We start from the raw sequence: 21,289 nt of genomic DNA, 5'->3' as shown, positions 1-21,289 counted from the left end.
TTTTAATTTTTTTCCTAGCCTTTTCTCTGCTGCGAGTCTGGAAAGAAAGCCATTGTTCATTGGGACCTTTTCGGCCCTGACCCGAGTTTCTGTCATTTACTAAGTTTCTGATCACCTGTCAGGCGGCAGCGCAGCGAGCCCCACGGGCTTCCCTGAGGCCCTGCTTTTCGGGGATTTACGGCACACGGCCGCCCCAGCTCCGGCTCAAGTCTGCGCTTCCAGGTTCAGTTTCAGGGTCTCGCCGGCTGCCCCGGCCGGCGGGCGCCAAGCGGGCAGCGGGGCTTGAACGGCAGGGTTCTCCGGGGGCCCCAGAGTTGGGAGGCGGAGTCCGGGAGCCCCCGGAGGAGGATGGGCTGCGGACACAGCAGACTGAGCTGCTGCAAACCCCCCAAAAAGGTAAAGGGCGCCGGCGGAGAAGTTTGCCTTCGGAAAGGAAGGCGGGTGCGGAACCGCTCCGCCGCTGGGGACCCAGGGCGCCCCGGGTGTACTGGGGATGCCCGGCAGTGAACACTTAGAGGCCGGCAGGCAGGGAGGCGGGTAAGGCTTGGTCGGGCAGCTCTCTCTTCCTGATCCAGGGCTGAGCCACGCGGGGCAGCCGAGTTTACCAACGCAGCCCCAGGGGCGGACAGGCAACTGATCCCAGCTGGCGGAGGTGGGAACTGTCTAGCAGCAGCTGCAGCAGGTGCCCTTTTCCGTTGGTCAGGCGCTGCTCGCTGTGTGGCCATGGACGTGTGCTTGACCTCTCTGGGCCTTTGGCTTTCCTACCATTAAGAAGCAGATTCTCTCTAGGGCCGCTACTTGCGCGGCAGAATGGCCCACAGATTTACATCATCGGCATCACCTAGGACTTGCAGAATCTCGGGCTGTGTTCCCGACGTGCTAAAATAGAACTTGTCCTTTAATAAGATGCCCAGGTGACTACAATACACTTTAAAGTTTGAGAAGCGCTGGCCTAGAGCCTCTTCAGGCCCTAGAGCCGGTGCATGTGGGCTGTCCGCGGGGGAGCTGGGAGGGGCCAACCAGGGAGGAGATTTGCGGCCTTCTGCTGCCCTTCCCTCCCTTCCTGTCGCTCCCCCAAGGGGCCTCCGAGCTGGGTTAGGGCCCAGGAGACACTACTCGGGTTTCTAGCAGTGGGACCAGCTGCCCCTTGGGTTCTGACAAGCCCAGAAGGTCAGAGCCTGGAGCCAGAGGACAACCTGAGGCACAGAGAGGGAAGGGCGGACTCTCGAGTCCTGAGCCTTCTTCCTACTCCAGTCAGGTGGGAAGAGGTGGTCCTAGGAACTTGAAGATCAGTCCCCTGAGGCCCCGAGAGGCCCCACACTGTGACACTATTCAGTAATTTTTCACTGAACTTGAGCCTCTGCTGCTTTGCTTGTGCCTGAGCCCAAGCTTTTCTGCCTGTTGAGCATGCAGTACTGTCCCGAACCTGGATGATTCTATTTCTGCTCTGTGCCTAGTCCAGGGAGAAGGACGTTTGTCCCAAGTACAGCACCTTCCCCCTTATCCTTGCTCCTCCTTAATTCCCAATTCAAAATACCTCATGGAGCTCTGACCCAGAAGCCCTCCTGTATTCCTGGCTCCAAGAGGGAAACTGAGGCTTGCCTCCATCCGTGGAAGCAGAAGTCTGGCTGATGGGATGATGAACAGATACACCTGAGACCTGCCTGAGACTTATAACAAAGCTGGTGATTGATTCTCAGTGTTAATCCTGGCTCTGCCACAAACATGCCCATAGTGCTCTCTGTGCCTCAGTTTCTCCCTCTATATGGACAGGGAGGGCTTTGAGCAGGATGATTTCTAGGAGTCAGAGAGCCTGTGTTCTCTGCACCTGTGTTAACCACTCAGCTTGCAAAGTCCGCCAAGGGTGAATTCCATCTACTCGGTGGCGGGAAGAGACTGGAGTAGCCCTGTTCCAGGCCTTGACTCTTCGGTAGTCTGGGAAAGGAGCCCACAGTGAGTAAGGATTCCCCTGCCTGTCTGAGAGCCTTGCCAGCTGTCCCTGTCCATCCCTGGCACAGCCTGAACTGGACCCCCTGTCCCAAGCTGTGAAGGAAGGGCAAGTACAGTCAGCAGAGACTATCCCAGAGGGAAAGGACCTTGGGTACCACCTGTGCTGATGCACGCAACATGCAGCTGGGAGGTTAAAGCCTGGAGAGGGAAGGGTCTTGACTGAGGTCAGAGAACAACTTAGAGCAGAACCCAAATTCCCAGTCCCCAAGCCCTGTGTCCTTTGTCTCTGCCTCTACTCAGTGCTTCCAGTGGCTTCTTGTTGATTCCAAAGCCCTTTGGCATTAAAGCCTTTGCCCTGTTGCCTCAGAGCAGCCTGGCTTGCCTTTCTGCCCCGGCAGTGCCAGGCTCCTGCCCCTGAGTGGCAGGATTTATAAGCTGATTTTGTTTAAAGTTCATGGTAGTTTCCATCCCTCTGTGCTATGCTTCTGCCTGGTTTCTCATCCAGGTGACAACCCCTAAAAGGCCTGAACGTCCAAGCTCACCCCCAGCAGGTTGTCAGCCCCCTAGGAGAGAGGAAACCTCTGAGGATGGGATGTACAAAAATGAGCTCAGACCCCTGGAGGCTCAAGTCACGACAACAATGACTCACCCTGAATGGCAGTTTACAGGGTACTTTCACATCCTGCCAACCTCACTAAAGCGTGGAAGTCAGGCTGAGCTGTGGGATCTTCTCCACTTTATAGATGAGGAGACTGAGGTTCAGGGAGGAGTGATGTCATTCAGTAGGTTGGTAGCCAAACCATGTAATGGAGCCTGGTTTTTCTGCCCTCCCCGTTGGTACTTACTGCCTTGCACAGAGCCCAGAGCTGGTGCCTCCTAAATATTTGAGTGTGAATGAGGGCCACATCAGAGCTGGACTAGAAGTTAACCCAGTGTGCAGCAGGAGTATCTCATCTATCCTTGAGAGACACAGGATGGCCTCTTGGCTGAGGGCTGGGCATGCCTTGGCTGGGTGATGAAGGTTTGGTAGGAATGACCCAGTTGAGGCAGAGAGGACAGCCTGAGTGGAGGCTGAGCCGAAGAAGCAGAGTGATGGTGCTGGCTGCGGAGAGTGGGAGTGGCCAGCCGTGAGGAATGAGGCCAGGGCTTTCAGGGGGGACTTGCCCGGCTAGAGATAGGGGCTTGACCACTAGGACTTCTCAAGGTCCCTCCCAGGGGCCAGGCCCTAAGGGTTTGCTGAGTCCTGTGGTTGGCAGTGCCAGTAGCCTTAGCTGGCCAGCTGTCCTAGACCCCACTGAGAGGCCTGACCTGGGGCCAAGTGTTACTGGGACTTTTGGTGACAAGTTGAAATCCTGGTGAAAAAATGAGTGGAGATCCCTAGCAGGTTGGGTGTAGATACTGAAGAATCATCTGTGTGATGTGGTCCTTCCTAAACCCTTTTTAACAAAGACTATGGCTGTTGTGGCCATGTCAGGAGGATGTGGGAGAAGGCCAGACAGAGAGGGCGTGGCCAAGGAAACAAGCCCTCCGTGGACTTGCCTATAGGATGACATGGGGGTTTTTAGGGCCCTTCCATCCCCCAAAAGTTACCAGCCCCATCTGGGCCAAGGTGGGAAGGGAGACCTAGCGCCTCATGGTCAACCCTCTGAATGTGCCTCGTGTGGCCCAGGGTTCAGAGCTTTGGCTCTGGCCCCCATGCCACAGCCCTGAGCACCACACCTGAGACCTGGGCTCAGTACTGCTCCAAAGCGGGGCCTCGGGCAACAGGTTCTCTGGGGTCAGTATCCCTTCATGAGTGCTTCCAGGCAGCAGGCCAGGTGAAAGAGGCAGAGATACAGAAGTGAAAGACATGGAAGTTTGGCATGGGCACAACTAATTCCAAAACAAAACCGTGGACACTAAGGGCCTGGGCTTTAGCACTGAGTCCACGTATTCATTTATTGGAGCATCCCTGGTGGCTCAGTGGTAAAGAACACCTGCCAGTGCAGAGAAGCAGGTCCAATCCCTGGGTCAGGAAGATCCCCTGGAGGAGGAAATGGCAACCCGCTCCAGTATTCTTGCCTGAAAAATCCCGAGGACAGAGGAGCCTGCGGGGCTACAGTCCATGGGATTGCCAAGAGTTGGACACAACTGAGTGCCTGAGCACATTCATTTATTAACTCTGCTCTCCAGACTCTGGGCCAGGTGCCACTTCAGTCCTGGCACCATCGTGGACCCATTAAGTGACCCTGGAAGGAATTTGGGTTTTCCATGCCTCGATTTCCTCATCTGTAAAATAGACGTGATGTAGCTCCTGAGTCATGGGGTTCTGAGATTAGATGAAAGAATGCATGTGGTAGAGTCCCTGGTACACTGACTGGTTAGCAGGGAATGTAGGTGAGGGACATCACCACCTGGATTGGACCCAAGGAAAGCAAACAGGGATGCGGGAGAAGGCGGCCATGAATGTACTTGGAAGGCCGTTTGGGGTTGCGAAGATAAAGTCTGGAGCCTGGCCACTGGCTTCCAGCCTCTGAAGTGTTGTCAAGCAGCATGGAGTGCAACCTGGTTCTCTGTTGACCCCAGAATGCAGATTGTGGCCAGTGAGGGGAAGCTAAGGGGAGCCAGATTCTACTCACCAGGAAGAAGGGTAGTGAGTTCCCCATCCTGGAGGAGTTCAAGCAGAGGTCAGATGTGATTGCGACAGAAATAGAAGGGGGGCGGGGAGGAATAGAAGAGGTGTTGCGAACCTCGGAGTAGGAAGTACTAAGATTCCACTCGACACCTAATTATTGTGATTATTCATAATGTTTGAGGCAAAATTTAAAATTTGGTAAAATATAAAGAAATTTTAAAATAGTTTTTAACCCCACCATGAAGAGATCACCTCTATGTACACTTTAGTGTCATTTTTCTTCTGTTTTTCCTCACTAGTATGCTATATGTGAGTGTGACTATTTTTGTAGAACTAGGGATATATTTTAAACGATTATATTATATTAATAGTTATTGGGGTGACTAAAAAGTTCGTAACATCTTACAGAGAAACCTGAACAAACTTTATGACCAATCCTATACCTAATATTTTGCTGGGGGCAGTCTTGCATGTTAAAAGTCTGTGGAAATGTGATTTTTAATGGCCATCTAAGGTTCTGTGGATGTTCTGTGGCTTTTTTAACCAGTTTGGACGCTTGATTATTTACACTCTCCACTCCTACCCTTGTTATTCATGAGTATCCTTGTGTTATCATCCTAATCCTGGGAGAGTGTGCCTTTTGGTTGGAGGGAAGAGGTGGGGGGAGGGAAGGCCTCCAGAGAAGAGATGGCATCTTGGCTGGGTTCTGAAGGTGGGTGGGGGCCAAACACTTGTATCAGGGTGACTGGGGTACACAAGATGCAGGGTCCCTAACACCTGATCCGTAGGAGTAGGGCAAACTTGAATTTTTAACTCATTTTAGACATAGGGTCTGTGAAAGAAAATGGCCTTTGCAAGGCACTGAGCCCCCTGTCCCAAACACTGTGGGGACACTCGTGTGTATGTGGCTTCTAAGCTAGTGAGTTTTGCCCAGCTCAGTTCAGTCACTCAATTGTGTCCAACTCTTTGTGACATCATGGACTGCAGCATGCCAGGCCTCCCTGTCCATCACCAACTCCTGGAGCTTACTCAAACTCATGTCCATTGAGTTGGTGATGCCATCCAAGCATCTCATCCTCTGTCATCCCCTTCTCCCGCCATCAATCTTTCCCAGCATTGGGGTCTTTTCAAATGAGTCAGCTCTTTGCATCAGGTGGCCAAAGTATTGGAGTTTCAGCTTCAACATCAGTCCTTCCAATGAATATTCAGGACTGATTTCCTTTAGGAATGACTCCTTGCAGTCCAAGGGACTCTCAAGAGTCTTTTCCAACACCACAGTTCAGAAGCATCGATTCTTCGGTGCTCAGCTTTCTTTATAGTCCAACTCTCACATCCATACATGACTACTGGGAAAACCATAGCTTTGACTAGATGGACCTTTGTTGGCAAAGTAATGTCTCTGCTTTGTAATATGCTGTCTAGGTTGGTCATAGCTTTTCTTCCAAGGAGCAAACGTCTTTCAATTTCATGGTTGCAGTCACCATCTGCAGTGACTTTGGAGCCCAAAAAAATAGAGTCTGTCACTGTTTCCACTGTTTTCCCATCTATTTGCTATGAAGTGATGGGACCAGATGCCATGATCTTTTATGTAGCTTCAGTAATTTAGACCTTTATCTAGGTATGAAGTGAAGTGAAAGTCACTCAGTCATATCCAACTCTTTGCTACCCCATGGTCTATACAGTCCATGGAATTCTCCAGGCTAGAATACTGGAGTGGGTAGACTTCCCCTTCTCCAGGGGATCTTCCCAGCCCAAGAATTGAACCCAGGTCTCCCTCATTGCAGGCAGATTCTTTACTAACTGAGCCACCAGGGAAGCCCTGGTTTTTGCCCAACCCACAATATAATGTCCTCTCATCCCAGTTAAAGCCAATACAAGCTTTCATACATATGTGCTGTGACATATATAGGTCTGACAGAGGGACCAACCAGGACTCCACCGCAGGCAGAGAGAACGAGCAAGAGAAAATGAGAAAAATCCATCCATCTTTAGCATAGATACATCTAAATCTCTCCATCACCTGCAGACAAGCCATGTGACTTCTCTCACCAGGTAAATATGAATCCCTAAAAATCATTTATCTTGTGTCACTTTATTTTCAAGACTGAATCTTCCAGAACATCTAGGCCAAATGCCTCATAATACATCCATCCCACACATCCCACATCCCATGCTTTCTCCCCAGATAAGTGATGTACAGACTGGCCTACTTCCAATTCTCCTTCCCCCCCGGGAGTGAAGTTCTTTTTCAGAGTGTACAACGAACTTTGTCGTTCCTTCTCCACCCTGTGCACTCTACCCCCCTCCTTGAGGAAACAGCTGTGACATCAGAAAAGTTACCTGTAGTGGGCTAAATAGTGTCCCCCCACCCAACTCATGTACACCCAGGACCTGTGAGTATGACCTTATTAGAAACAGGGCTTTTGCAGATGTAATCCGTCAAGATGAGGTCATACTGGGGGATGGTGGGCTTTAGTCCAAGGACTGATGTCCTTGTGAGAGGAAGGGAATGTGGACAGAGAAGCACAGGAGAAGGCCATGTGCTGACAGAAGCAGAGATGGTAATGATGCGTCTGCAAGCCAGGGGACGCCAAGGGTTGCTGCGACCACCAGAAGCTAGGAAGGACGGATGGAGCAGAAATTCTCTCAGAGCCTCCAGACTGACCCAATCCACCTGACACCTTGACTCTGGACTTCTCGCCTCCAGAACTGGAAGAGAAGAAATTTCTGTTGTTTCAAGTCACCAACTGCATGGCAATTTGTTACAGCAGCCCTAGGATATGTATATATTTTATTAATTCCCCACCCTCTCTAACCCCTCCCTGACCTGGCCACCGGTTGAAATGGGCAGGGGAGACCCAGTGCCTCTTCTTTGGCAGCAAAGTAGGGAGCACGGCACACAAGGAGGTGCTTGGACACGGCCCCAGTGCTTTCAGACCAGCTGCAGCATCTGCAGGGGAAAGACCACTGGGCCGGGGGTCAAGAGTGGATCCTAGTCCTTCCTGGTTCACTAACTTGCTGTGTGATTGCTACCCAGGCCTTGACCTCCACACCTGTAAAATGACCCCCTTGGCTGCTTTTAGGTTCCAAGAGAGGTATTGATTCTGTCTGCTGTTCATTTCTTTGTACATGAGTCAAACTTGAATACTCCGTTGTTTTAAAAATTCTAAGAACTTGGGCAAAACTGAAGCTCCCCCTCCTTGACCACAGTAATTCTAGTCTTTTCTCCAGAGATGATGACTGACTGCCCTTGGTGTGTGCTTTTCTAGGTAGTTTTTCCTCTGCATGTTTGTACCATAGAAATCGTTTATTTTGCTATTGATATTCTACCAAACAACTTTCCACCTTTGTTGATAAATACCTACTTTGTTTTTTTAAACAGATGAGTGGCCTTGCATAGTGTCATGTATGGATATGTTAGTGTATGGAGCCAATGCCCCGTTGTAGATGTGAGGCTGGTTTGCAGTGTTTCCTTGTTCTAAGTGACCCTGCCCCAAGCACCCTGCAGGGGCCGTCGTCCTCACTAATGGATGCCTCTTTCTCTGCTGGCAGTTCTGAGGCAGGGCGCTTGCCGCCTGTACTTTGCGTGGTGGCTGCTGGGCTATGTCCTCCTCTTCTCTAGGCACTCCAGTCCCCCCTTTTACAGCTTCCCTACAAGGGGCTGCTCAAGAACAGAGGGTGGTCTGAAGGGTTCAGGACACTCCCCCCGCAGGCCCTCCTGAGCAAGTACCCCTCCTGCCTTGTCCTGCAGAGAAGCCCTCTGCATGAGGGGGCTGACCGCTGAGTGTGTGCAGCCACCAGCCCTGCTGTGCTGGGAACCAGCAAGCATGACAGGACTGATGGAGGGTGAGGTGTCAGAATGAACTCACTCTGCCGCTTCTTTTGCGTCCATAGCATATCAAGGCTAGAAGGGCCATGATGTATCCTATTGCCCAACTCCATGCCAGAGAGAGGAGGAAACAGAAGCCCAGAGAGGGGAGGGTGCTCCCCCAAGGTCACACAGCAAGCAAGTAGCAAGTCAGGGCCCTGACTCTGGACTCACACTGCGGGGTTTCCCATTGGGTTGGTGAGACAGGCGGATATCCGGCTGTGTGTCTGCGTCCTCAGCCTGTCTCTTCTCCCGTGGTGGCTACTAACACCACTTTCTGTCCTGCTAATTCAGGGTCCTTCTCCCTGATCGGCTGACCCAAATGCCAGAAATGCTGCTGAGTGCTTCTGCCAGCTCTGGCCCCTCCCAGGAGATCAGAGGAGGCAGACCCATGCGAGGCTGATACAGGACAGGAGAAGGTGGGCTGTAGGGAGGAAGGAAGGGCTATGGTGTATTGGAAACCCTTCCCTAGGCCTCAGTCTCTCATCCGTGCAGGAGGGGCTGGGCCCTGCGCTCACTGTCTGGCCTGGGCGGTCTCAGCAGGTGCTTGGGGGGAAGTGGTTCTGTCCTCCCCTGAGACTTTTCATCGCCTGGTCAGATAGGAGGGATGGAGACCACATCCGCCCCTGACTCGGGGTGTTCTGGGGGCATTGCAGGTGTTTGGAGAATAGGCAGGGCCTCCTGACACAGCTGGGAAGAACCTGTGGTTGCTCCTGCCTTTCATTGGGTGGTGTGGTCACGTTGGTGTGTCCCAGGCAGGTACTGGGTGATGCTTGACACTGTAATGTGTAAAATGAACAAGTCAAAGTAAATCTTTAGCTGTCCTGGCTGCGTGAAAATAAAATCACGTTCAGGCATTACTTGGCAAAATACTTCTGCCCATCTTAGAGATGCGGAAGCTGAGGCCAGTGATTGTGGTATTCTTACCTCTGAGCCTCTGTATTCTGGGTGTGAAGGCTAACATTTCTCAACAGCTCTGAACATTTAGGCCCCGCCTTTCCTCCACCCCAGGCCCTGGAGGGAGCCCCTTGGGTCTCCGCCCCCACCTCCTTCCTGCCTCTACCCTCAGCCAATGGGCTCTGCCTGTGGTTGTTCAGATCCCGAAACCAGGGCCCCACCCATGCACGAGTCCTGACACCGGAAAGGCAGCTCTGATGTTGCAAAGGAGTGTGACCTGAGTCCCTTGAGGCTCAGAATTCCCTAAATGTTGGATTACTTGGATCAATCTGGCGTATGCACGAAGGAAAGGGAAGGGCTCTGGCTTGAGTCTGGACTCCCAGGAGGCTCTGATCCTGGTTTGTGGCCCCTCTGACAGGCCCTGCCCAGTCCACCTCTGGGCCTCAGTTTTTCCATCTGGAAATAGAAGTTGGGGATTGGATAAGCTGTTTACAGGATCCCTTCCAACCCTATCTTCTGGGTCCCAGTAAGCCTTCCACAGCCAAGGAGCTGGACAGAACTACACGGCCAAGGGAATCCAGGTCTGCAGTTTATGGGGACAGTGGAGGAGCTTGGTGAACTCTCAAGGGTCCTTTGATCACTAAATTCTCTAAGCTAGTCAGGGATAATGAGGCCATAAATCACACCACTCAGTCAGAAATGCCCAATGCCTGAAGGGCCATGAAAAGGATGATCGCATGATGGTCTCTAAAGCAAGGTGAGACCAAGTGTCTTCAGGAAAGGCTGTGCCATCCTCAGGGTTCGACTTCCATCCTGGTAGGATCCCGGAGGGAGAGAATAGCTGGGCAGCTTCTATCCAAGTTGCTTCTGCCTTCCTCAGTCTTTCATGGTGTAAGAAATTCCCAGCTCAAGTTTGAGGGAAGTTGAGGAGTCTGTTCCTGATGCTTTAGTATAAGACTATGAAAGTTCACCCTGAATTCAACTTGAATAATACTCAGCAGAGCCCACTGAGACTCTGATACTATTGATGGGTCTTTCATACCATCTGCACTAGCTAAACACTTTGTTTAACAGAGATATTTACTTCTTAAACGTCAAGGATATCTTACAGAATTGGATTGTTGGAGTTTAGGGACCTCTGAGATCAGTCAGTCCAACCTGCAAAATGAAGTTTGCTTCTTGCATGCTACCAGTGATGGAGAGCTCACTACTGCCAGCCCACTCCACCCTCCAAGACAGCAGACTATCTCTGGGACCATTCTGAGATCCTTCATGTCGCACTAAAGCTTCTTAAAACCTCTAGTCCTTGGTCACCATCCTGTCCTCTGAGGTTGTGGGCCACACACTAGCAGCCTTTACCTCATGGTGGTCCTGCAGAGATTTGGAGCCAGAGTCCAGAGTCTTTGTTTTTCACATTTTTTATTTTTCAAGCCTGATCAACCATTACTAGTCCCTCCTGTTAATTTACCCTCCAAAATGCAAGCAAGGTTGAGGGGGTCTTGCCAGGACCAGTCCAAGCTTGCTGCTCTTCCCGCCGCTCTGGGTGCTGTCCTTTTGCTCTGCCTGGACTCTGTGTTTGAAACCATGTTCTGCCACAGACCAGGTTTACCTCCGGTTGACCCCAGAGCAGGGCTCTGGTCCTTAGCAAGGAGCTGGGCCCCAGAACTGTGCATGTTCCCAAGACGGAGAGGCCCTGTTTCCAGCCCTCCTGGTCAAAGGGCTGCCCTGGAGCCCATAAGGAGTGAGAAGAACCTCTGTTCCAACCCTGACCCATCAAAGAGGGTCCAGAGAGGGGACAGCACTTCCCTAAAGTCACACAGTGAAGCTGAGACCTGGGTGTGCTGGCCTTCCCCTCCTCCCAGGTCCATTCTGTGCTGCTAGCAGCCACCTCATAGTGTTCTTCTCCCAAGTTTCCATTGACACAGGAAGCCTCCAGCCCTCTTCCAGAGCTCAGCCGGATGACCCTCTCAGCCTGAGGCCTGCCCCACTCTGCTTTTGGCAGGGGAAATCCTTGTGACCCCCTCCCAGCTCCCGTCCCTGCCCACTGTAGAGTGAACTCTGCTCCATGACCTCTGAGGAGAAAGCAGCCAAGGCCCCGCCGTGGGAATTTTCCATGCAGTAGTTGCTTATTGATTCCTGCTCAGTCCTGGGCTATGTGTCTTCAGGAGCCTCAGAATCACCTGGATGGGGTGGTAGATCGGAGCTTCCCAGACCGCACATACACCCTCCAATTCTGTAGGTCCAGAGCTGGGCCTGGGAGCTGTGTTAAGCAAGTGCTTCAGATAGTCCTGAAACAGGAGACCTTCTATTAGGCCTCAAAATCCCTAGAAATACTGTCTGGGCATCACAACAGGCATCAAATCCAAAGTCAGTTTCAAAATTGGTCCCTGTCCTCAAGGAGCCCCCTTGGATTAACAGAAGCACGGGTAACTGGGGAACTAATCGCATGGGTGTTTGAACCGGCCTGCTGATAGGAACTAACTCAGCCCTGGGGAGAGACCAAGTAGAAATTATATATGAGCTGGGCCTGGAGGCCTGAGAAATTATCGACCATATGTCATGCTGGGATGGTCTTGAGCAACTTGGGATGGTGTTGAACACATGGTTGTGCCTGTTGGGGCCAGGAGTACAGTAGGTTGTTTTTGGTTTGGTTTTGGCTTAGCAAATTGATCAACATTAAAAAAAAAAAAAAAGACACTAGTCCATGTTGGCAGAGTTGTAGTAAAACTGGCCTTCTGTATGCTACTAGTAGGTTAGTTAATTGGTAGAGCCTTTTTGAAGTGTAGAGACAGTAACTTTAGATGTGTAAAAGTCTTACAATCATTATGTTCCCTAAGGCATGATTTGAAAATTTAAAAATGAAAATAATGTAAATATTCAACAGTGGAAAGTGAAAGTGTAAGTCACTCAGTCGTGTCCAACTCTTTGCAACCCCACAGACTCCACAGGCTCCTCTGTCCATGAGATTCTCCAGGCAAGAGTACGGATTGGGTTGCCATGCCCTTCTCCAGGGGATCTTCCCTACTCAGGGATCAAACCCAGGTCTCCTACATTGCAAATGAATTCTTTATCATCTGAGTCACCAGAGAAGTCCATTCAACAGTAGATTATTGATTAAATGATTAAATTCATCATACTGAAGTCATTAAAATTAATTATAAAATATTTAATGCCATGTAGTAAATGCTTATATTTAAAAAAATGAGATGTAAGAGAATATATATAAATTCCAAAAGTGAATAAATGTGTATTCTTTATTACCCCTATATTTGGAAAAAGATGTTTATCAATATTTAAATGTTAATAGAACAGTAGCATGAGGACTATTATAATGAGTCTTTTTTAATTATTTAAAAATATTTATTTTATTTTTCAAATAGTTATTTATTCTGTGGAGTTGGGCCCTAGGTGTGGCCTGTGAAATCATGGGCTTGAGCTCTCCAGCTGGGGTGTCCCACATCCCCACATTGCAGGGACCTGGACCCCCAGGGATGTCCTAAGATGAGACTTGAATGCCTTGATTCTGGATGGTTATCCTGGGGGCAGAGGTGCTGTCAGGATCTGGAGACTCAAGCACGAGGCCGTGTCCTGCCTAAGGTCTGGAAGCTGTTAGTGGAGAAGAGTTTTTCACCTTCCATGGTGGTTGTTTGGGAGAAGTTTATCATGAGCTTTATGATCTTATTTCAGGCAACCTGAGGCCAGTGGCAGCCTAAGCAGTCTAGCAAAGCACTGTGGTCTTAGATCCTGCCATGCTTTTTCAGATATAAAGTGATAAAAGTCATCATGCCATGTTTGAGCTGTTAGAATTATGGAGTTATAGGTGCTTTATCTTAGCTAATCCTTAAAATAACCTTGTGAGGAAATCAAGGCTTGGAGAGGCAGTGTGGTCACACAGTGTTAAATTTAATGTTTGAATCCAGATCTGGGTGATTTTAGAATCCAAGAGTTTTTTCTTTTTTTTTCCTTTTCCTTTGCTGTGTTGTGTGGCATGTCGGATCTTAGTTCTCCAACAAGGGATGAAACCCATGCCCCCTGCATTGGAAGCATGGAGTCTTAACCACTGGGCAACCAGGGAAGTCCCTAGAATCCCTGAGTTTTTAACAATACTGTTCTGGTCTCTACTCTTCTGAGACCTGGTTCTCATGCTGATTTTGACATCCAGGCCGCATATGACTGTCTTACCTCCCTGAGCTCCAGTCTCCTCCCTCGTAATAACCCTTATCTCTCAGCGCAGTTGAGAAGAGCTGAGATCAAACACTCGGAGTTTGAATACCATGGGCATTGTTGAGTGAAAGTAAGAACGCCTCACACCTCCACTTCCTCTGCAAAGGAGAAAGCGGGAGCCCAGAGGAGGGAAGAGATTTGTCCGAGTTTGTAGAAGAGCTGGAACTGGAATTCTGGAAATCTCACTCCCATAAAAACATTGACCAGATTGAGTGTAACCAGGAGTGGCAACAGGGACAAGGCCATCAACCTTTGGTGTTTGTCTGCCTCCTTCCTCCAGCCCAGGGAGAGAGGCTGGCTCCTGTCATTACCCCAGAGTCCTGTGCTGACAGCTTGTTCCTGGGCCAAGCATCCCCTCTCCCCTGGGCGGGAAGAGACGAGACTTCACAGGGTGGGTGGAGGAGGGTGGCTGGGTTGCCAGCCACTGAACAGACCCTGGGGACCAGGACCTGGGGGAGACACTGTTTCTTGCTCAGTTTGCCAGGCTCAGTTTGCACCAGGCTCTGTGGTGGGCATTGTGGGGCAGGAACAGAAGGTTCTAGAAGCCTTCCCTTCTCATCCATCCCCAACCAGAACTATGCTTTCCAGCAGCATTTCATTCATTCTCGAGTTCAGGAAATTGTTAATAATTTTCATTCTATTAATCACTTAATCTATTATCACAGTAAAAAATAAAGTTTTTCTTTTACAGTGGTAATTCACAATTGAACACTTTCATAGTTTTTTCATGAGTTGACTTATCTAAGTATTTTCTAAAATGAGGCTTAGACTATCTTTTTTTAAAATCAGAAAACTCTTTTGAGGTACAATTGAAAAATAACATACTATTTCAGATGTACAACCGAATGATTCAATATTTGTACACATTGTGAAATGATCACAGTAAGTCTAGCTAACATTTTAGAACATTTTGAAAAGTATACAAAACGGCTTAAATTTTTTTCTACCCCACATCTTGGTCCAGTGACCAGTGCTGGACTTTGACCAACTTTTCACATCTCTGGGGTGAAATGAGAAAATTAAAGGTGTTCATTGTGTGTAACTTTGAGTAAGATGTTATTTCTCCTTTCCTGAAAGAACTATCTCGAGCTTTCCTTAGTAGATTTTGAAAGGTTAAAATGTCTTCTATTTTATGAAATGATAGTGGTAGTCTGCAAATTATTTTTTTTCAGCATTCTTGCTTGTCAACCCATACCAAATCTCCTATTTGAAAATATTATTTATGAAAACCGAAATCTTAGAGCCACTGACACTGTTTTGTGGTATGGAAAACCCTTTTGGGATTTCCCGGGTGGCCAGTGGCTAAGACTCTGTTCCCAGTACAGGGGGCCCAGGTTTGATGGCTGGTCAGAGAACTAGATCCCGCGTGCCACAACTAAAAATTCACATGCCGCAATTAAAGATCCTGTGTGCTGTAACTAAGGCCCAGCACAGTCAAGTAAATAAACATTAAAGAAACAATTATTTCTAAAAGTTATTAGAGAAAGCCCTTTTGCATCAGTTCTCTCCTCTGATTCAACCCCCACTGACCAAGGTTAAAGTGCTTACTAGGTATGGGTCAAATACTTGACTCTGCCAGATGTCCCCTGATCTGCCTTGATGGAATCCTATTTTGCCTCAGCCTTCTCATTTTTAAATTGGGGGACATACACATTTCCGGGGTTCTTCTGAAGAATAGCTGAGATAGTGCCTGGTATGACCTCGCTGCAGTATTTCACCTCCAGCTGTCACATTATATACTGCCACCTCCATATATTTGGGGAAACAGCCCTTCTAGCAGAGAAGAAGCATAGTAAAACCACGGCTTGACGTGTGATGCTCTGGCTTCACTACAGCGAACTTGCTGAAAGTTGTGGTAGCCAAGGGCCCTGAGGAAGAAGGGGAATTGTCTCTAAACTGGGGATTGGGAAGTTTTAGACACTCAAAGGCCATAACTGGGATGAGGGGAATAGCATAACGTCTGGCCAAGTCCATGGAGAAGGAAGATAAGGGCAGGGAGGGGCCCATGGTTGGTAGCCGAGCCAAAGTACAAGAATCTAAGGAGACGTCAACCAGCATCAAGCTCCCTGCTGAGGGGTTCCCTGGCCAAGATGAAATCCTGTCTGAGAACCCCTTCCCCAAAGAGCGGGTGCTGCCTTGGGACTGTGAGGAAGAAAGCCTAAGGGAACTGGGAGTAGTGCAGGGGCTGGCACAACTGGAATTCCTATCTTGCCTTTGGAAGAATTACCATAGCATCTATCCTCACATTCACCTCTGACCTTCATCCTCACTGTTATCTCATTTCTTCCAGAGGCACCAAAGACCAGATCAGCCTCCCAAACCAGAGCCTCAGGAACTGGGTCCCCTCAATGGTGACACAGGTGAGTAGTCAGCCCTATAAATGCCCTCTCTGACATCTGTGAGGCTTCCTACTTTATAATCAACAAACACGATATGGCTATTTAATTATCTCCTGAGATTTTACTTCGGTTACTTTAATAGGAGTATCATTTCTAAGATCAAGGAGGTGATAGTTCTTCCCTGATCCTGGCTCTTGCTACCACACCTGGAGTGCTGAGTTTATTTCTGAAAAGTACATTTTCAGAAAAATCTGGAAAAGGAGAGACTACAGTGGAGAAGAATCAGGTTGATGAGGAATCTGGAAACCATGTCCTTTAAGGAACAGGTAAAGAAACAGAAGATGTTGCGATAAAACACAACAGTTCTCTCCAAGTGACTCACAGAGAAGAAAGATGAGCCTTGTTCAGTGTGACCCAGAGGTCAGTACCACAGCCCGAATGTAGCCAAACACACTGGCAGAATTCAGTTCAGTCTCAAAGGAATTTTTTTTGTCTGGTTGATGCTTTAAAGTCATCAGAGCTACTGATAGAATGCGCTCTCCATCTCTGAAAGTGTTTAATTACCACCTGGAGACTATCAGGATATTGCAGATGAAGTTAAAGTACCAGATAAGCAACTGGGTCAGAATTTAGATGTTCTCCAATCTGACTATACATAAGAATTACCTGGGGTAGATTTTCAAAAATACCAATTCTGAGGCCCCACCACAGACCAACTAAATTAGGATCTCTAGGAGTGGGGCTGAAGACTCTGCATTGTTAGTTAGCTAGCTAGTTCAGTTGCTCGGTCATGTCCAGCTCTTTGTGAGCCCATGGACTGCAGCATGCCAGGCTTCCCTGCCCATCACCAAGTCCTGGAGCTTACTCAAACTCACGTCCATCACGTCAGTAATGCCATCCAACCATCTCATCCTCTGTCGTCCCCTTCTCCTCCCACCTTCAATCTTTCCCAGCATCAGGGTGTTTTCCAATGAGTCAGTTCTTTGCATCAGGTGGCCAAAGTATTGCAGTTTCAGCCTCAATATCAGTCCTTCCAATGAATATTAAGGACTGATTTCCTTTAGGATGGACTGGTTGGATCTCCTTGCAGTCCAAGGGACTCTCAAGAGTCTTTCTCCAACACCACAGTTCAAAAGCATCAATTCTTCAGCGCTCAGGTTTCTTTACAGTCCAACTCTCACATCCATACATGACTACAGGAAAAACCATAGCTTTGACGAGATGGACCTTTGTTGGCAAAGTAATGTCTCTGCTTTTGAATATGCTATCTAGGTTGGTCATAACTTTCCTTCCAAGGAGTAAGCGTCTTTTAATTTCATGGCTGCAGTCACCATCTGCAGTGATTTTGGAGCCCAGAAAAATAAAGTCTGACACTGTTTCCCCATCTATTTCCCATGAAGTGATGGGACCAGATGCCATGATCTCAGTTTTCTGAATGCTGAGCTTTAAGCCAACTTTTTCACTCTCCTCTTTCACTTTCATCAAGAGGCTCTTTAGTTCTTCTTCACTTTCTGCCATAAGGATGGTGTCATCTGCATATCTGAGGTTATTGATATTTCTCCCATCAATCTTGATTCCAACTTGTGCTTCATCTAGCCAGCATTTCTCATGATGTACTCTGCATATAAATTAAATAAGCAGGGTGACAATATACAGCCTTGACGTACTCCTTTTCCTATTTGGAACCAGTCTGTTGTTCCATGTCCAGTTCTAATTGTTGCTTCCTGACCTGCATAGATTTCTCAAGAGGCAGGTCAGGTGGTCTGGTATTCCCATCTTTTAAAGAATTTTCCACAGTTTATTGTGATCCACACAGTCAAAGGCTTTGGCATAGTCAACAAAGCAGAAATAGATGTTTTTCTCGAACTCTCTTGCTTTTTCAATGATCCAGCGGATGTTGGCAATTTGATTTCTGGTTCCTCTGCCTTTCTAAAACCAGCTTGAACATCTGGAAGTTCACGATTCACGTATTGTTGAAGCCTTGCTTGGAGAATTTTGAGCATTACTTTACTAGCGTGTGAGATGAGTGCAATTGTGCGGTAGTTTGAATATTCTTTGCCATTGTGTTTCTTTGGGACTGGAATGAAAACTGAGCTTTTCCAGTCCTGTGTCCACCGCTGAGTTTTCCAAATTTGCTAGCATATTGAGTGCAGCACTTTCACAGCCTCATCTTTTAGGATTTTAAATAACGCAACTGGAATTCCATCCCCTCCCCTAGCTTTGTTCATAGTGATGCTTCCTAAGGCCTGCTCGACTTCACATTCCAGGATGTCTGGCTCTAGGTGAGTGATCACACCATCGTGATTATCTGGGTCGTGAAGATCTTTTTTGTACAGTTCTTCTGTGTATTCTTGCCACCTCTTCTTAATATCTTCTGCTTCTGTTAGGTCCATACCATTTCTGTCCTTTATTCAGCCCATCTTTGCATGAAACGTTCCCTCAGTATCTCTAATTTTCTTGAAGAGATCTCTAGTCTTTCCCATTCTATTGTTTTGCTTTATTTCTTTGCACTGATCACTGTGGAAGGCTTTCTTATCTCTTCTTGCTATTCTTTGGAACTCTGCATTCAAATGGGTATATCTTTCCTTTTCTCCTTTGCTTTTCGCTTGTCTTCTTTTCACAGCTATTTTATTTGTAAAGCCTCCTCAGACAGCCATTTTGATTTTTTGCATTTCTTTTTCTTGGGGATGGTCTTGATCCCTGTCTCCTGTACAATGTCATGAACCTCCATCCATAGTTCATCAGGCACTCTGTCTATCAGATCTAGTCCCTTAAATCTATTTTTCACTTCCACTGTCTAATCATAAGGGATTTGATATAGGTCATACCTGAATGGTCTACTGGTTTTCCCTACTTTCTTCAATTTCAGTCTGAATTTGGCAACGAGGAGTTCATGATCTGAGCCACAGTCTGCATTGTTAGTGATGGTAAGTCCCTGTAGTAAGTAGCACCCCGCACACAAGTTGGGACCAGTTTGGTACTGCTGACCAACATTTGAGATCTTGAGCCAAATGGTTTATGAGAGCCTGGAACTCCATGATCATGACCACTGCCTCCTCTCAGCCCCCCTCCCCGACACCCAGGGCTCCTATCTGATGGACTGACCACAGCCTCTTTCTTCACACTTCTCACTGTACCTTGTAACCAACCTGGCCTATGAAATTCTATAATAATATTATTGCTACATTTATAACAATGCTAATCTAAGCCTCCAATGCTGTCATGAGCCCTGAAAAACATTTAAAGAACAATGAAGAACATTTTTTTGCCACATCACGCAACACGCAGGATCTTAGTTCCCTGACTAGGGATCAGACCTGTGCCCCCTGCAGTGGAAGTGTGAAAGCTTAACCACTGGACCACCAGGGAAGTCCTGAAGAGCACTCATTCAGCACCTCCAAATGCCTGGTGCTACACTTACTGCTTTAGTTTTTTATTCATTTGTTTGTTGTAGTTTTAGATTCCACAAATAGGTGATTACCTAGAGTATTAGTCTTTCTCTGACTTAGTGTGCTAAGCATAATACCCTCTAGGTCCATCCATGTTGTTGCAAATAGCAGCATTTAATTCTTTTCTATGGCTGAGTAACGCCCCTTTGTATGTGTAGACGTTTTTTGTTGTACATCTTATTTATTCGTTCATATGTTGAAGATCCTTAGGTTGCCTCCCTGTGTCGGTACACTTACTGCTTTGATGCATGAGCAGACAGAACAACATGGTAGTTCAGAGTGTTTGCTGTGAAATCAGCTTGTGCAGGTTCACAGCCCCTTACCCCAGTTGTGGGCTGGGTAATCTTGGACAGGTTGCATAATTTCTTTGTCCCTCAGCTTCCTCATCTGTGAAATGGGAATAATCACAGTACGCACCGCTCTGGGTAGCTCTGAGGATTCAGTGAGTAATACCTGGGAGACACTTGGAGCAGATCCGGGCATGTTTCTGAGCATAATAAGCTCCTGGTATCCTTTGTTATTGTTGTTTTTGTTTAGTCTCCACATTCTTTACATGCTGTTGTTATTTTCATCGCCGTTGTTTTCTGACTTAATCATCTCAATAGCCCTATGAGGTAGGTATTACTATTATCCTGATTTAATGTATTAGGTAACAGAGGCCCGGAGCGGGTGGATCCCCGCCTTAGGTGAGACCCAGAGCCTGTTGGACTCACCAGAGTGACATCACCAGGCCTGTTTCGCAGTTTCCCTCATCAATGGCTAGATTTCCTGTTTTCAAGGTCTTCTTCCTGCTCACAGCAGCCTTTCTGCGCTGTGAGGTGTCACACAGACACAGTGCCCAAATAGCCCCTTAGTGAGGAGAGGAGAGGTGAGGACGGTGGTGAACGGCAGAACCACATCCTGGATGGAGGGGGAGGCCGCTGTTCCTCAGGCCAGCTTCTGCTGGACACTGAATCACACACTGCTACTTCTTTGGCTTCTTCAAGAAGAGTTGGAGGACTTCCCTGTTGGTCCAGTGGTTAATAATCAACCTGCCAATATAGGGGACACAGGTTTGATCCCTGGTCTGGGAACTAAGATCCCTCTTGCCACAACTGCTGAAAGCCGTGTGCCCTGGAGCCCCTGCTCCACAAGGAGAGGAGCCACCACAGTGAGAGGCCCATGCACTGCAACTAGGCATTAGCCCCTGCGCGCCACACCTAGAGAAAGCCCACACAGCAATAAAGAATAAATAAATAAATAAAAGCTTAGATCAGGACTTTTAAAAAAAGCTGGAAATCTGTAGGATTAAGTCAAAGCTGCCCAGTTATTAAGTCAGCCACTGTTTTTTTAATTTAGACACTGGATGGAGCAAACAGCACCTTTATAGGCTGAATGTGTTCAGTGAGTCACCTGCTCTCCTGTAGATCTTAGGGGCAAGATGAGGCCTCTGGCTCCTCCACTTCATGAAGGAGGATCTCCAAAGGCAGGGAGATTTAAGGAGCTGCCTCTAGAAGTTGATCCCCCAACTGAAACTATTTTTGAGGGGGAAACCAGGCTCCCCACACCGTAGCTCCTGCCTCCCACACCCTCTCCATTGGGCCTGGACCCAACCTCCACTCTGTGATTTTTTTCTCCCTCACCAATAGCCACAACTGACCATGTATGTGCATCTGAGGAGGCTGAGCAGCACCAGAAGGCTATCACCAGAATCCTCCAGCAACATGAAGAGGACAAGAAGAAATGGGCGCAGCAGGTAAGTCCCAAGCTGTTTCTTTTCCTCTTCCTCCACTAACTTCATTAAATTCCAGAGCAAGACCAACTTTTGGTTTTATCATTGTTGCAAGTATCTCTTACTCCTTTTGCCCAGAAAAGAGTCCTATATCTGTTGAACAAATATTTGTAACTGTGGGCATATAATTTGTTTTATTTATTCTATGCAATAAAAGTGGGGAAGCACCAACATAGC

General features: G+C 48.1%; 1 protein-coding gene across 1 annotated transcript in view; it reads left to right on the top strand.

Moving 5' to 3' along the window:
• Positions 1-188: 188 nt before the first annotated feature.
• CCDC69 (coiled-coil domain containing 69) overlaps positions 189-21,289 on the top strand; it is a 35,550-nt gene continuing 14,449 nt past the window's right edge. Inside the window, exons 1-3 of the mRNA XM_010850593.1 lie at positions 189-396; positions 15,844-15,913; positions 20,970-21,076. Of these exons, the coding sequence (XP_010848895.1) occupies positions 349-396; positions 15,844-15,913; positions 20,970-21,076 (225 nt within the window). The 5' untranslated portion in view covers positions 189-348. The remainder of the gene's footprint in view (positions 397-15,843; positions 15,914-20,969; positions 21,077-21,289) is intronic.

The sequence above is a fragment of the Bison bison genome, unplaced genomic scaffold, assembly GCF_000754665.1.
Source record: "Bison bison bison isolate TAMUID 2011002044 unplaced genomic scaffold, Bison_UMD1.0 scf7180017864291, whole genome shotgun sequence".
NCBI classification, from domain to species: domain Eukaryota; kingdom Metazoa; phylum Chordata; class Mammalia; order Artiodactyla; family Bovidae; genus Bison; species Bison bison.
Note: the sequence above shows the minus strand (reverse complement) of the source record. Positions and strands in the feature narration are given on the sequence as shown.